The sequence below is a fragment of the Periplaneta americana genome, chromosome 7, assembly GCF_040183065.1.
Source record: "Periplaneta americana isolate PAMFEO1 chromosome 7, P.americana_PAMFEO1_priV1, whole genome shotgun sequence".
Classification (NCBI taxonomy): Eukaryota; Metazoa; Arthropoda; class Insecta; order Blattodea; family Blattidae; genus Periplaneta; species Periplaneta americana.
In genome coordinates, this window is record NC_091123.1 from 169,027,540 (window position 1) to 169,044,862 (window position 17,323).

Below are 17,323 nucleotides of genomic sequence, written 5' to 3' on the forward strand. Positions count from 1 at the left end.
CAAGTTTCACAACCATACAGAAGAACCGGTAATATAACTGTTTTATAAATTCTAACTTTCAGATTTTTCGACAGCAGACTGGATGATAAGAGCTTCTCAACCGAATAATAACACGCATTTCCCATATTTATTCTGCGTTTAATTTCCTCCCGAGTGTCATTTATATTTGTTACTGTTGCTCCAAGATATTTGAATTTTTCCACCTCTTCGAAGGATAAATCTCCAATTTTTATATTTCCATTTCGTACAATATTCTGGTCACGAGACATAATCATATACTTTGTCTTTTCGGGATTTACTTCCAAACCGATCGCTCTACTTGCTTCAAGTAAAATTTCCGTGTTTTCCCTAATCGTTTGTGTATTTTCTCCTAACATATTCACGTCATCCAATTTTCAACCTCTAACAACTAATTTAGAAGACGGCCACTACAATACGCTCAGCACATACTTTATATAATATCAAATTTGCATTATTTTCACTATGTACCTGTTTTAAAAAATCTTCAATTGCATTATTTTCAGTAGTCTAGATGATAACAATCAGAATTTGTGCATTTGTTACTCACATCCGCAGGATTAGTAGAGTAGCTGCATCTGTTCACCTTGCGGAATGTGTCATCGTCGACCGCCTCACGTATAGCAGCTTCCAAGGTATATTCCAGCTCGTCTGGTGGAACAGAGCTCAGTTCGTTCATTGCTTGGCTGCAAGATAATAAATATTACACTATAAATTTATAGTAATAGAACTCTGTTAAATTCATGCTCTCATGATGTCATTTCCTAGCATTTCTCATTAAAATATGCTCGATTATTCTACTGGCCGAATGGATTCTACAGAGTAGTGATATGTGTCTACGCGTAAAGTTCTATGGTCTACATCTACATGTAAACAACAAGTAGGTAGATTATGTAATCTATGTGGACAAATGTAATGTATTTTTTTTTCAGGGTTCAAGCCACAGTCGCATTTGTCGCATTTTGCTACTAGACTTCTAAAAATGCAAGAAACTTTGAATGTAAATGTGCAAAAATGCGACAACCACATTGGACTTCAGAAACGAAGATGGTAATGGAGAAAATGAAATCAGAGATGTGTTTGAACTAACATGAATCTAAATAAAATGCTAATGGTATGGGCAATGTTCAAAGAGGTATTGAGCAATACGTGTTCAGGAAATGATTTCAAAGAGTTGGTGCAACGGTGGGCCTCTGTTTAAATTGAATAGTTGGTATAAATAATAAGTAAATACTACTTAAAAGATTAAGTTTTACCCTGCCGTCAAACGTATGATAGGGTCGATTGTCTCATGGGTGAGGTGGTACAAAAGAAAACACTCAGCATAAATAATCAACTATCCGTTTACATTTATTAATTGGCACTTCCGGTAATTGGAAAAAGAACAAAATGGATGCAGTAGAAATACAGCCAACTATAACTCCACCAATACATCGAAACTGGCTTGCCACTAATTGTCACTCAACTGGCATTCACCATTACACACAACAGTAACACCATCTATACCCACAGATTATAAGTATAAGTAACTTGCTAGACAAGTCCAAACTTGTCGGATGTGGCAGAAAGCACTAATACGAAACCAAACACAACCAATGTAAAATATACACTTGACGAATGCCAGCTTATTCGTGAATTACCTAATACTCTGTATGAAATCAAATATACTTCTACTAATCAAAAGAAACATACAATTACTGATGTAGAAAAACCTGTTATGATCCCTGGTAGGCTAGTCTCGAAACCAAACAACAATGGTCTCTCTTCAACTCTCATGCCTCCGTTATCACACAGCACACCACACCACAGCTCGGCCACGCTTCTACACGTAGTAAGACACTATCCCCGATCAAGCCCAGACTACAGCAGTACATGTCCCTGCCCGGACTGGGTTATCCGTGATCCCATCACAGATAGCTGCTAAACAAAAACCCCTCAGCTCTCCACGGTTGTCACACAACCATACTCTTCAAGTGTCTACCCCAGACTGCACCGCGTCAAGCGTCCCTCTCAGGAGAACCGACGCTAATTAATAATTAATGTGAATAGGGCCAATGAAAATCTAAAGCCCATGCCACGTGATAACTTAAATTCGCTCCTTATACGTGAGAAGTAAGAGACCATGAATGGCGGAAAGAAAACAAGCTATCTATGAAAGGAAGAAAGAGACCTAAAATGGCGGAATACAATGCCATCTATGAGAAGTAAGGGTAACTAACAACAAGAAAAATGACATAAATAAGGAAGAAAAAAGAAAAGAAAGAAAGAAACACATAGTGCCGAAACTAAAACGGCACAATATAAGTTAAGTGAACAGTTTCCTCTTTAATTTATATAATTCCATCGCATACTGTAAATTGTGAGCGAGGATTTAGTTGCATGAATATTGTAAAAACTGGAATTAGAAACCACCTTTCAGTAAAAGAGTTAGCACTCTGCTGACAATACATTTTGAAGGGCCTACTAGTAAAGAATTTCAATGTTTAGTTTGTCCATAAAATAACGTAGTTTAATGTGACATAAATTCAGCAGTAATTGATTCTAAACATACCTACGTCTATGATTTATTTACATACTGTATATCTAGAGTGTGACAAGACGGATTCAAAGTAATAAAACACCCAGAAACAAAATACATAACTTTTTATTTCTGCATACTTTATTAATTTTATCTTTCTACACAATTGTTTATGATATTGCACAATCATTTCGCAATGTGCACATCTATTCTTCCCCGATGCACATAGCCGCTTAAAGTGCACATTATTTATACCTGATTTCATTCTCACACAATTTGTATCCGGCCATGGTAAATTTATTTCATATTTGAGGAGATTTCATATTAATGTAGAGAGCGGAAATGAATGCGTTTGTGGAAGTGAACAAACAGTAGAACATTTGTTATTTGATTGCCCACTTTATGGATATAGACGATACAGCATTGAAATGCACCTAAATAAACGTAATATGAGCTACAATAAGCCATTGTACAACATTTTCAGTAGAAAATGTTGTCGCAAAACATTCACAAATTTCATTAACCACATCAATAGAAAATTGTAAGTGTCAATATTGTTCTTGTATTGTGTGTATTATTTGAAAATTTTAACCTTAAGTAATATGAATTGTCCATCTATCCTATGCTATAAAAGGATGTGTGTGTGTAAATTGTAAATTTACTTGTGTATCAAATATTTGTTTGTATGATTATGTCTGTATATTCCACTTTGCTCTAGTATGTATCATAATATTTGTTGACTTATGGACGCTATATGTATTATTTCATGCTAAATTCAATGTTATTGTTATTCAATTATGTTTTGTATTTACAGATATTATTTTTTTAATGTATTTCGTATAATTAAGCGCTTTCTTTATGATTGATGTAGACTTCTCATGTGTTTGAGTTGATAGTTGTAACTGTCGTAAAATTAAGTTTACATTTCTCTTATTCATAACAACGACAGAAATAAAAAATGTTCAAAATATATTCATGTTATATTATCTCAAGTAAATAGAAAACTTTAACCCTAATATACTCATGTAAAATACTGTTTTTTTATGTGGAAAAAAAAAAAAAAAAATATATATATATATATATATGTAATTTTTTATTTGTGCATTTTTGCAACAATTATTTATTTTCTAGCTTAAACCCTGATTTTTTTAGATTCTGAGTTTGCGCAATGCAAGAGAAAAAATAAAAAACATATGAAAATTCTTACTGAAAATGGCAATATGTTTAAGAAAGTAAAACTAACTGTCAAAGTCTTAATATATGATGATGAGTTTCTTGATGAGGTACAGGATAACATTATCCCTTTTACACTAATTATTATCATTTCTCAGAAACCAGATACTTCAATTGCACATGTAGCAAAATTGTGGTTGGACCTCAAAATTCTAAGGCAATTTCAGAAGTTGGCAAATAATGTGGATTCTAGCAAAGAAATGGCCATTAATATTTACACCCTGAACACTTGTACTCATCTCAAGTACAGTATGTCATTATCCCAATTTTTGCTCTCAAGTAAACATTTGCAAGAAGTACAAAACTTTCTATTAGGTAAGTTGAACCAAGATTTCACAAAGAACTGGGACATTAAAAAAAGATATATTTCTGAAAAAAAAAAAAACACCACTGACCCAGTAGTGTTTTGGAGTATGGGCAAACATCGCCAAGATTTATATTATTTAGCTTTGAAACTTCACAAAATACCTTGTGCTTCTTCCGCACAAGGGGAATGTGTATCTTCTAATTGGTCATACATACATTCACTTGTCAGAACGTCTAGATTTTAATAGATCGCCACAAGGGGAATGTGTATCTTCTAATTGGTCATACATACATTCACTTGTCAGAAATCATCTAGATTTTAATAGATCGCCACAAGGGGAATGTGTATCTTCTAATTGGTCATACATACATTCACTTGTCAGAAATCATCTAGATTTTAATAGATCGCCACAAGGGGAATGTGTATCTTCTAATTGGTCATACATACATTCACTTGTCAGAAATCGTCTAGATTTTAATAGATCGCCACAAGGGGAATGTGTATCTTCTAATTCAGTGATGTCAACTGATGCCCATAGGAGCAAGCGCGCGCTTTAGAGCCCAGGAGAGCCTGAGCACTTTACAGTGGAAAGGAAAGAGACAGACGAAAGAGGTAGTATATGCCGCTTGGTAGGGTATATACAGGGATGGCCAGCACTGATTCAATGGATAAAGGGAAGAGAACTTAATTAAAACTGTATCCATGTTAATTTTTAGATTTGTCTGAGAAGTATAAGTGCATTATAAGAATGTAAGTTTTAATTTTAATGATAATTTTTCACAAGTTTGCTTTTTTATTCAAGAGGAATATTTTCTCAACTTTTTTTTACAGAAAAGTGAAATTTTCAGATATGTTTGTTTAGTAGCCTTACAGGTACTAAAACAAGGTTTTCGTAAATCTAATATATCGTAAATAGGTATTACTGAAGATAGTGTATTAAAATGTTTGAAAATATTCGCATGGAAAATGTTTGTAAGGAAATGAATTAACAAAGCAAATACTGTTACATCACAAACAAAAAATATGTTCCTATGTGTTGGTAAAACGTCAGCTCTATAGCTTCAGCAGATTTCGAGATAATTTAATATTCTGATAACAGAAAGTTGCGCACCAATATCACCTAAAAGCAAAATGCGATAAGAGTTTTATTATGTAATATTAGTTACAGTTAAAACATATACCTAGACAACTTTGCTTTGTACTATAATATTGTTTTGATTACTTTTATAAGGCCAAAGATACCATCAATATCAATTTAAACTTATTATGTCATATTCAGCGTCTTTCTTTGGGATAACACTTTCTTTATGAATGATGTGTTTAATTCACTTAGTACAGTATAGTTGTAGTTATTATGGAATTTGTGTGAATATTCCTTCTTTACTCTTTATTATGTTATTAACGTTTAAAACACAACTGCAATATTAGGCTAAGAAATAGGTGTTAATACTTTTGTTTTACAGACAATATAGAAAATAATAAACAGAAAGAAACCATATAAAAATAACGACATAAAATTTCACGTTCCGTTTGAAGTTTGTGCACCACTGTTTTCTTAATCCTACAGGCTGCTTATTCCTCCTAGCATACCTAGTGCTTAATGCCCGCGCACGACGTCAAGGTCAGAAAAATGCGCTTGCTTTGACATCACTGTTCTAATTGGTCATACATACATTCGCTTGTCAGAAATTGTCTAGATTTTAATAGATCGCCACAAGGGGAATGTGTATCTTCTAATTGGTCATACATACATTCACTTGTTAGAAATCGTCTAGATTTTAATAGATTACCACAAGGGGAATGTGTATCTTCTAATTTGGTCATACATACATTCACTTGTCAGAAATCGTCTAGATTTTAATAGATCACCACAAGGGGAATGTGTATCTTCTAATTGGTCATACATACATTCACTTGTCAGAAATCGTCTAGATTTTAATAGATCGCCACAAGGGGAATGTGTATCATGTAATTGGTCATACATACATTCACTTGTCAGAAATCGTCTAGATTTTAATAGATCGCCACAAGGGGAATGTGTATCTTCTAATTGGTCATACATACATTCACTTGTCAGAAATCATCTAGATTTTAATAGATCGCCACAAGGGGAATGTGTATCTTCTAATTGGTCATACATACATTCACTTGTCAGAAATCGTCTAGATTTTAATAGATCGCCACAATGGGAATGTGTATCTTCTAATTGGTCATACATACATTCACTTGTCAGAAATCGTCTAGATTTTAATAGATTGCCACAAGGGGAATGTGTATCTTCTAATTGGTCACACATACATTTTAAAGTTACTGCTGTTGAAACGGCGCTGATTCCGCAGTAACTGTGCGATATGTATAGACGAAAATGCCACTGAGCTTGCAGTATGAGGAAAGCATCATATATGGAGGACCATATAGGCCTATAAAGAATTTAATAACACTGCATACTCACTCTTTGTCACTACTGCGTTTGTCATGTCCATGGGTCATAGTAGCTCTGTTTGTATCCCGAGCAACACGAATATCATGCTCCCAGAAACGTCTCAAGTCTGGACTCGAAGTGTACGGTGCTGCAACTTCTTTAATCTGTAAAAGGAAATGAAACATGAGACCATCTTACAGTATTACTTCCATTTAATATTTGTTCTAATATGTTATATACCGTATTTCTCTCTGCAGTGACGCATTCAGGTTCAACAAGAGATAGGGAAAATCGCAATCACTTTTTTAATTTCCCATCTTTATGTAGGTTCAAGGAAACTTATATGCACATAGTGTTGGACTGACTGTCTTCTCAAACATTAGAAAGCAAGAGAACAATAATGAAATGTTGTTGTTGTTTTCTAATGCCAGGCATTTGACAATAAAGTCATTTGATCTCTTGCACTCCAATATTTTTCAAAGATATTGTCATGATCAGCCACTGAAGCACAGATTTTGAGGTGTTCCGAATCCATTTCTTGGTTTGAGTTGCAAAATGGGCAGTTAGGGGACTGATATATTCCAATTCTATGCAGGTGTTTGGCCAAAGAGTCATGGCCTGTTGCCAATCTAAATGCAGCTACAGACGATTTGCATGGTAAATCGGGAATTAACTGTGGATTATGATGCAGAGAGTTCCATTTTTTCCCTTGAGATTGTGTTATCAAATTTTGTTTGTTGTAGATTTAATAAATCTTTTCACAGAGTAATACGTACATTTATTTTAGGTCTGTAAGTAGCAGTGGTGCCCTTCTTTGCTAAAGCATCCGCATTCTCGTTTCCCAGGATTCCACAATGGGATGGTATCCATAGTAATACGATAATTCTTTTATTGAGTGTTATAAATTGAGAGAGCATTTTAGTTATTTCTGCTGTTTGAGATGAAGATATGTGTCTCAAGACTATTGATAGAATAGCTGATTTGGAGTCTGACAATATAACTGCATTCTTAAATTTATTGATGTGGCATAGAAGATTCTTGAGACTTTCACTTATTGCAATGATTTCCCTATGAAAACTTGTTGTTCCATACCCAAGAGATCTATAAAGTGAGAAGAGACAGCACGTAACACCTGCACCTGCACCTTGTTCCCTGAAAATCAAGGATCCGTCGGTGTATAAATGAAGCCAGTTTTGTGGAGGGTACCTAATATCGATTGTCTCTAAAGACAATTGTTTCATTATTTCAGTGTTTACTTCTGATTTCAGTATTTCTTCCGTTAAATTTAGATTATACTCTATATTTAATAGAGTTAAAGGATCATAGTAGCTCTGTTTGTATCCCAAACAACACGAAAATTATGCTCCCAGAAACGTAATGAAATGTAACATCATCAATATACTGTGTATCGATGTAGGCAAAATATATCTACACTATAAAACAAAAGATTTCTTTGCAAATGCTTTCACCCTTCCAGACATCGTTCGCGACCAGAAATCAAAATGTTCCATCCGAAATTCATTAAAACATTATCTACTAAATAACTACTTTCATAAGCTGGACGAGTACTTAAGAAAAGATGTACAAACTAATGACTAAATATTGCTACTCCTGGTCCAATACATTCATATAGGTTTCCTTCAGCCTAATTTATTAATTATCGGTATTAATTTTATATATAATGTTTACTACCAAACTCCAATCCTCATTAATAATATGTATAATGCCTTATTCAGTCAACTATTATATTGCAACAAACTTTCATTTTTTTCATATCAAATCAATCTTCTTAATGTATCCAGCTGTTTGGTGACAACATAAAGTCCACTATAGTCCACTGTAGTCTATTCAGTTGTTTTTCACGAGAAATGAGGGGTATTTTGATCCGTGTTCATTATAGATGCCTGTTGCTAGTAGCCAGAGTTGGGGTGTAGTCTATATATACTGCAGAGCTGTGTCTTCTGCAACTGGTACTGATGATTTTAATTTACTTCTTTTGTGGTTTATGAATGGACAGTATAGAAGAATGTGTTCCAGATCTTCATCATGATTATTACACCACAGACAAGTAGGATTATCAGAAATGTGAAATCTGTGTAGGTACAATTGAGTGACAATGTGACCTGTTCTGGCTCTTGTTAAAAATGTATGAACATGTCTGGGCAAGTTTTTGTACATTTCCAGGTCATTTGGTTTCTTTTGTACAGACTGTAAAATTTTTCCTTTGTCAGAAGAGAGCCAAAATTGTTGATCCATAGGTTTGTACAATGAGACTTTACTGAATAAAAATCACTGGATAGAGATATCACTTGAAGAGGTCTTGGTTGTAAATATGTTGCCTGCTTTGCAATATTATCGACTTTCTCGTTTCCAGGTATATCACAATGACTAGGTATCCATTGAAATATTATTTCCTTTTGGAGTTCTTTTAGTTTACTTAGTTGTTTCTGAATTGGAATAATTCTATGTGCATATAGGTTTGGTACATATTTAATTATATTAAATATAGCCCCCTTGGAGTCGGTAAGTATGCAAATAGATTTTTCAGAAATTTGAGTAACACACTGAAGAGCAGCATCAATAGGTAGCAATTCAGTGTCAAGACTGGAGGAGGATGAACATGGTATGAAATAACTTTCTTGATATTTTGGAATATAATATCCTGCTCCTGATGTCCCATTATTAGGATTTAGAGATCCATCTGTATAAATTTGAAGGTGATCCTTATATGTACTGCAGAGTAGTTCCATGGAATCTAATCACTTTTTTAAATGTTATTAATTTATTTTATTTCACATACGTTAGTTAACAAAACCCCTATATACTTATATATGCACTGCTCCATCGATGTAGAAGAAAGCTGATGTTTACCTACATAGATAAACACACAGAGCAAGTCCCCTACAATCGGCAAGCATCATGTTTAGGTAGAGCAAGAAAGTCAAGGAATATTATTGACAGTAAAAAAATTGATCATATGGAAATGGGTATTTAAGAGATGTCAATTTCTTATAACAGGTGCCATTTGACAAAAATAATAACAAAATCAACTAAATAATAATGGCCAATGCCTCTCATAATCGGCATTGTTTTCATATATTGTTCTACCAGAATCTTACGAGATCCATTGCACAACTTTCGAGACTTATTTTCATATCAATATTCAACAACAATAAGAAAATAAAATATTTACTTCATTCCATTACATTACTTACTAACCTTAAGCACAACAACAGCTGTTATGAAGATGCAGCAGATGTTGATTAAAGTAAGACAGAAGCTGATGATCCCCATAATTGCCAGTTCTGAAGGATACCTGTCCTTCGAAGTGTAAACAGTCTTGTATGCTGATGGCAGTGTGTAGTTTTCTCCCTTCAGGTATGGAATTTTTATGTCGCCATAGATCAATACAATGCACGCCATACCCCACATAATACCCTGCATGTAAAGAGACAAGGAAAATGCTGAAGAAATATATAAAGAACAAAAAAAAAAAAAAAAAAAAAAAAATATTGTGTGTAACTTTTTAAATGGTAAAAATAGTAATGGCAATAAATTTTAATTATAATAAGTAGGGACCGGATTTTTATGTAATTACATATTATATTCCTTTCAACCTAACCGTGTATAAATAACAAATCTTTGCGAATCTTGTAATGGCCGTTAATATATCAAAATTTGATACTACATATTTTTACATAGTTACCCCAACATTACATATTATGGCTTGGTATTACATAAATCTATATATTTAGAGGTTTTATTCATTTTTACTTCTCTGAAAGGGGGAAAAAAAAACTTTCTGGGGAAGTTCACAATTTGAAATACACAGATTTAAAAAGCCTTTTTTACCTACCCAAGAAAAAGGATATATTTCGGGACGAAACATAACGTCCTTAGTTCCAGAAAGTAGTAGAGGCATTCATCGCATACCACCCACTGTAAATATGAGTAAAAAGAAAGGTAACCTTTCTCATACAACTACCTTGTATTGTAAAAATCACTCAGAAAGTAGCGTTGCTTTCATGCGGTGGAGTGGGACGAGGACAACATGATTTGTCTCGAACTATAATTGTTTTGCACACCTCTTAAAAACAAGCAGTTTTCATGCAATTTGCAACCTTACTGGTACCCATCCTCTTCCTAATCCTTCCACGGAAAACCCGTGTCAAGTCTGACATGAGCCCCAATAAAGTAGCCGACTTTTGAAAAGAAGCTGGAGTGAAGGAACAAACTGGAAAGATGTCGAAAGAATAAAATAAATAGCTTTTCAGATTATTGCGTGACCTCTTTACTTTAAATAAAATTATGGATTGCGATGGACGAAGCTTTCACTACAGATGGAAAAATAGTGATGTGTCAAGTGTGCGGTAAAAAAAGTCGGGTGCTCTATGAAATCACAATTGGAGAGTCTTACCTATCCTATACCTGCCAGATATTGATATTAAATATTTTCATGATTTTACATATTTTGGTACATATTCAGCTTATTTTTCTTACATAAATATGTACAGTACATATTTCACACCTTGATATTACATAAAAATCCAGTCCCTAATAATAAGTACAAAGTGCTTTATGTGGTGTTCCTATGTTTCCAGACCCCATGCAATGGATAATGGTACATCATTCTTGAATAGAAAGGAGAATGAATTCACGATACGTTTAGTTAATCCTTCAGTTCTACAGTGCGTCTCTTCGCCATCATGCCCGCGATGATTGACCGGCCATGTGCTAGGTGGGAGGCCGCGCTTCTGCCGCTAAGACAATAAGTAAGCTGATGGAGCTATACAAGGCCATTCCCATTCATATCAACACTACGACGTCTATAAATAAAGCATTTATCTGTAACTTGGCCCCTGACAGTATTTGTTTAGCTGAGATTGAGGACAGATTGTTTCGTCATGGTAAACAGATATTCATTAAGGGAAGGTATTTACATACACAACACGTAGGGTAAAGGTGCCTATTTCCGTGATACTTTTTAAAAATTGAATGTCAATCAAAGCTTTGCCGTTCGACCATAGCGCCAGACATCTTTCTCGAAAGAGTGCATCTTTCACCTACTTTTGAGACATCGTTAAACTTCCTAGCAAGATACCCAACCTCGTGACATTCAGTGAAAAAAAAAAACGTATCACGGAATTAGGAGTATCACGGAATTAGGCAACTTTACCCTACATAAAGAATAGAAAACCGTGTGCTTCAATGAGGCGAAAATTCAGACGCAAATTTTCTGACAGGCCAGTACCGGTACCCTGAAGAAAAACTATATTAAGGTTATTTAATAGATTTAATGAAACAGGTTCTGTAAATGACAGAAAAAGACGACAAAAGCACCGTGTTCTTACGGAGGAAAAACTCCATGACCTACAAGATTGCTGACATACTTAGAGTTCAGATGGGTCAGATTCTTTCACATCATAATGCTAATATGTCGATCTTCATTTGTGTAATTTTTTGATAACGTATAAAAATAATTTACAAGTCTGATTCTCTGGTCTGTAGTTTTCCGAGTACAGCTGTGTATTCGATATTAAGAACTATAAAACTTAAGAATGTTTGGTGACATTATTACCATTAAAAATGAAATATTATTATAGTTAATGCAACACATAATGGTATACTGATGATATGAAAGTGAAATCTTTTGCAGGCTTAAGTAAGTAGATGCAGAGAAAGAAGATTTTATATTAGATCTTCATTTCTATAATATACTGAGTAACGGCTATATATATTACTGAAAATTATAAAACTTACGTAACAGCGTGGTCAGTCAACGGATGTCGCGTCAACATTTGTTGAGACTATAAATTAGGAATGCCTATAACATCGACATCAACGTGAAGTTTCGAATTTATGCACGAGAACGTATAATCTCATAAACTTCTTTCCATCTGACTGTAGATAATTATTTGAAGAGAAGTAATATAATGATAACGAGATACTAAGGTTATTGTTATGAACTTAACACTACTTGTATTAAACAAGTAGGGTATGTGGAAAACAAACCACAGTATAAAGAACATATCTCTATACTGTGATCAAACAGTTGTTTTCTTCCTGATCACAAGGAAGTAATACCATTGTTTAAAACTTCTGTCGTACGTAATTTTAACGTATAATGGATAAACAATTGATCCTCACTACTTTTCCCGCCAAGAGAGCACCTCCTTCTTCTAGCTATGCCTCCGTCTTTCAGTTGCTGACTATAGTAGTCGTGACAGCAGGTTGCAACTTACACGCTTGGCCAACTTATTATTAGATATAATTATTTGGAAGTGTACGTCAGATTTATGTATCAATAGTATTAATAGAAAATTTTTTGTTAGTGCAGTTTATTTATTCCCTTAAGTGTGTTTTATCTAACAAAGTAACACTGGATGAAAACTTACGTGGTGATCGACACTACTCTGCAGATCGTAGATGAAAGTTCAGATGATGATGCTGATGATGACGATGAAGGCAATGTAGAGATTGAATATATGAAACTTGTGACAATGACAAGGATCTAAGATACAGTAGGAGAGATTGAGAATCACGTAGAAAGCAAGCAAATGGAGAAAGAAGGCAAAAAACAAGAAAACAGAAAGAAAAGAAAAGAAAAGAAAAAGAGAAGAGAAGAGAAGAGAAGAGAAGAGAAGAGAAGAGAAGAGAAGAGAAGAGAAGAGAAGAGAAGAGAAGAGAAGAGAAGAGAAGAGAAGAGCATGAGGGCAGAGGGCCAGAGAGTACGAGAGCCAGAGGGCACGAGGGCACGGGGGCACGAGGGCACGGGGGCACGGGGGCACGAGAGCCAGAGGGCACAAGGGCACGAGGGCCAGAGGGAACGAGGGCACTAGAGCCAGAGGGCAGAGAGAAGAGAAGAGAAGAGAAGAGAAGAGAGGAGAGGAGAGGGGATGAGAGGGGAGGGGAGGGGAGGAGAGGGGAGGGGAGGAGAGGGGAGGGGAGGGGAGGGGAGAGGAGAGGAGAGGAGAGGAGAGGAGAGGAGAGAAGAGAAGAGAAGAGAAGAGAAGAGAAGAGAAGAGAAGAGAAGAGAAGAGAAGAGAAGAGAAGAGAAGAGAAGAGAAGAGAAGAGAAGAGAAGAGAGATGGCATGATGGCAGAGGGCCAGAGGGTACGAGGGCCAGAGGGCACGGGGGCACGAGGGCACGGGGGCACGAGGGCACGGGGGCACGAGAGCCAGAGGGCACGAGAGCCAGAGGGCACGAGGGCACAAGAGCACGAGGGCACAAGAGCACGAGGGCACGAGGGCCAGAGGGAACGAGGGGACGAGAGCCAGAGGCCACGAGGGCCAGAGGGCACGAGGGCACAAGGACACGAGGGCAGAGGGAGAGGAGGGGTGAGGGGAGAGAGGAGAGGATATTTTCATAACTCTAACTTACAATCTGAAATGACCTGAAATAGCTATTGCTTCACTCCCACATGTAAAACCGATTGAATGTTCTGACATTGTTATTTGTGTTTTCGCATTGAAACTCAAGAACTGAAGATGTATAGGTTAAATAAAAAGTATTTAGTATGAAGAAAACCATTCAGAGGGGTAGGCCTATGTTTTATTATTATGGAAGCAAATAACTTCCAAAATGTCTGGTATTCTTCATTGGAAATAAATTTGAAAAAATTTAATTTGAACTTCTAATGAACTTAGTTTGCAGCATTTGCTGCACAAGCCACTAGTAATACTGTAATTGTTAACATTTTATATCAATACTAGTGATTACTTTTAGAATTAATTTCCATGCACTCAGCTCTTTAAATATAATGAAAATAGTTTCCATAAAAAGCACTATAATTTCAGTTCTTAATTGTAGGTATGTTGGCATGGTGAAAGTATGGAACAGTATTCTTACGAGTAGGTCTTACAATCAGTACAAATTTGTGTAAATATCTACATTATTTTTCAGAACTTATATATTATTGTTACGAAAATTCGCATTAAATTTATATTTTGTAGAATCCAATATCGTATTTTCAACTATTTTCCAGAATTAAAAGTATATTTCGATCTATGAAATAAATGGAATCTGGCATCTTCGTCATACATTTTTTGATATGCGGAATTTTCGTCACATTTTACATTTTCGACGCTTAGTACTTCATGCATACAGTTAGAAGGACTATCTGAAGAATATCGCAGGGAAGAAAATAAACAAATAATAACACAGTTCCACTCCTTATTGGCATTGGCTTTTGTTCCAGAGGACGATATTTTAGAAGCTTTTGATCTGCTGATAGAAAATGTAGATGATTTATTGTCTGCAATCCTTAACTATGTTGAAGATAACAACTATATCAGAGGTCATAGACGAAGTAAAGACACCAACAATCAGTTTTCCCTCTAAATATCTGGAACTGTTATCAATGTACTCTTTATAATTTACTGAGAACAACTAATACTTGCAAAGCAAGGCATAGGAGAATTAATACCTTGATGGGAAAACCACATCCTTCATTCATTCATGTTCCATTTTGAATCTTGCGTACACTACTTTTAACACTTGAATATAAGTGATTGATTAACTAGCGGACTTACTCGTGTTAATTATGTAAGTTTGTGCGGCTTACAGCTGTTTCGGTGCTTCATCACACCATCCTCAGAGCCTAATAGATCTCGGCGTCATCTCGAACTTCTCTGCCTGTTATGTGGTGCGTTTGATTGTTGAAAGGTATTGAAAAGTGGAGTCAAATAGTGTGTGTGTACTGAAATTGATCTGTGTGTTGAGAATTTGATCGGGGTGTGTTTTAGTGTGTCTGTATATTTCGTATTGTTCTACACCGATCACATAACCAATGCTAACCATACATACAATCACATAAATGTGGACATGGAAATCCTACACATACAACCCAAGAACCAAAAACTCAACACACTAGAACAATACAAAATATACAAACACACTAAAACACACCCTGATCAAATTCTCAACACACAGATCAATTTCAGTACACACACACACTATTTGACTTCACTTTTCAACACTTTTCAACAATCAAACGCACCCACATAACAGGCAGAGAAGTTCGAGATGACGCCGAGATCTAGTAGGCTCTGAGGATGGTGTGATGAAGCACCGAAACAGCTGTAAGCCACATAAACTTACATAATTAACATTAGTAAGTCCGCTAGTTAATCAATTACTTATTTTCATTCATGTTCTTCAACAGCTACAGAATGAGGTAGCGTAATTTATCGAGACATCGAAAGATTGCAGTCCAGCTTCTCACCCACCAAGAAGAAGACAAAGTATGTTAATACAGATTCCAGGATTTCTAGGATTGTGGAATGCTGTGAGAATTATAAGAATAGTGATGATATCCTCAGTTATCTGCTAGCGATTGGGCACAATATTGCTGGAAATTTTTAGTTGTAAAATTGTACAACCCACTCTCAAAGAATATAAATATTTATCTGTGACCATCTATGCCCGTGTTAAATTTGCCCGTGACGAAAACCAAAATTTTAACTATTTTATAATGTGACTACTTGCCCAATGTGACCAAAACACACAGTGTGTCCATACATACTATGACTAAAACAATATGTCTATTTATACATGTGACAAAATTTCCGGTGGAAAAAATCCCTAAACCCAAAATAAATACGTAACTTCTTAAAGAAAACTTACACAATTTACTGCAGGAGGTAACAATGACGCCGATATAGCAACACCAATCAAAGGTCCTGCACTGCCCTGAAGCAATGCTAAAGCAACGCCTGTGCCTGAAGGAAGGGCCCATAGGATACCAATCCAAAGTGACCTTGCCATCCCTCTGTAAACATTTCATATTACAAATTATTTATTAAGTTTTTTAAATGCAAGAAGTAATTTCAATTTATCATACCTTTGTTATTTTCTTTGCACTCTTAAAATTCTGAAACTGTCATTTTACGCAAGAAATGGGAATTTTAATTACGCGTCAAATGTCGTAACTTCATCCTAAATGTTGTATGTCCACCATTTTCTTCTTGTACAAGAAGCAGATGTAGCAGTCTCTCTCCAAAGCTATAAATATCAAGTCTGAGTTCGTGTTCTGGAATATCTGTTATATGATTTATTATAATGAATTGTAAGATATGATTTTTATAATCGATTATTTCAGCTGATGAGTTTTGTTGTTAGGCTGCTCAGAAAAATTAATAAATAGCATCCACACTCATTATAACATTAAATAAAGCCGATAAGCTTTGTAAATTTAATGTCATTTCTTTTGATGTATCAGAGATTAATAAAACACTCTATTGCTTTAGTTAATCCGCCAAAACAATTAGGGTGCTATTCATAGACATTTCGCTAGCCCGGGCTACGAGCGTGCTAAACAGGATTCATATCATATCATATCGCTAATACTGGTTTATGAATACGAAAAACGTTAGTTCGCTGATCAATCATCCACCATAAGCCCGCACTAAGAATGTCTATGAATAGGGCCCCAAGACTCTTTGAAACATTATTGTTGCGCAAAAACAAACATACTGGTAGGAAATTTCTTATGCAACAAGGCAGTGTCAGAATTTTTAAAACAGTGTAGAAATGAGCAAAGCTATGAGCCATAAAAATTGTCTCTTACTTTTTAAAAAATATATTAGTCTATATAATTCTTTACTAAAATGTTTTCATTTTCAAAATTATGGCTGAAAAAAAAAAATCGCATAATAAAATAAGTAAGTTGTCACTTGACGTTAATTCTGTTAACACACTCGTCTCTTGAAGTGTTGTATATACATGCCTTGTATCCATTCTATCTGCATAATCCATCTACGTAATTATATAAATGAAATAGTTAAACTAAATTTAAAAATGTAGAGATAATAGATTGTATCCATA

At 35.1% G+C, this 17,323-nt stretch overlaps 1 protein-coding gene across 2 annotated transcripts in view; it reads right to left on the reverse strand.

The window, feature by feature from the left end:
• Positions 1-505: 505 nt before the first annotated feature.
• Positions 506-17,323, reverse strand: part of LOC138703702 (uncharacterized) — a 48,600-nt gene continuing 31,782 nt past the window's right edge. For both annotated transcript variants that reach the window (XM_069831804.1, XM_069831803.1), the window contains exons 9-12: positions 16,124-16,268; positions 9,718-9,936; positions 6,529-6,662; positions 506-704 (exon numbers count right to left, since the gene is read on the reverse strand). In XM_069831804.1, coding sequence (XP_069687905.1) covers positions 521-704; positions 6,529-6,662; positions 9,718-9,936; positions 16,124-16,268 — 682 coding nt within the window. In that variant the 3' untranslated portion in view covers positions 506-520. The remainder of the gene's footprint in view (positions 705-6,528; positions 6,663-9,717; positions 9,937-16,123; positions 16,269-17,323) is intronic.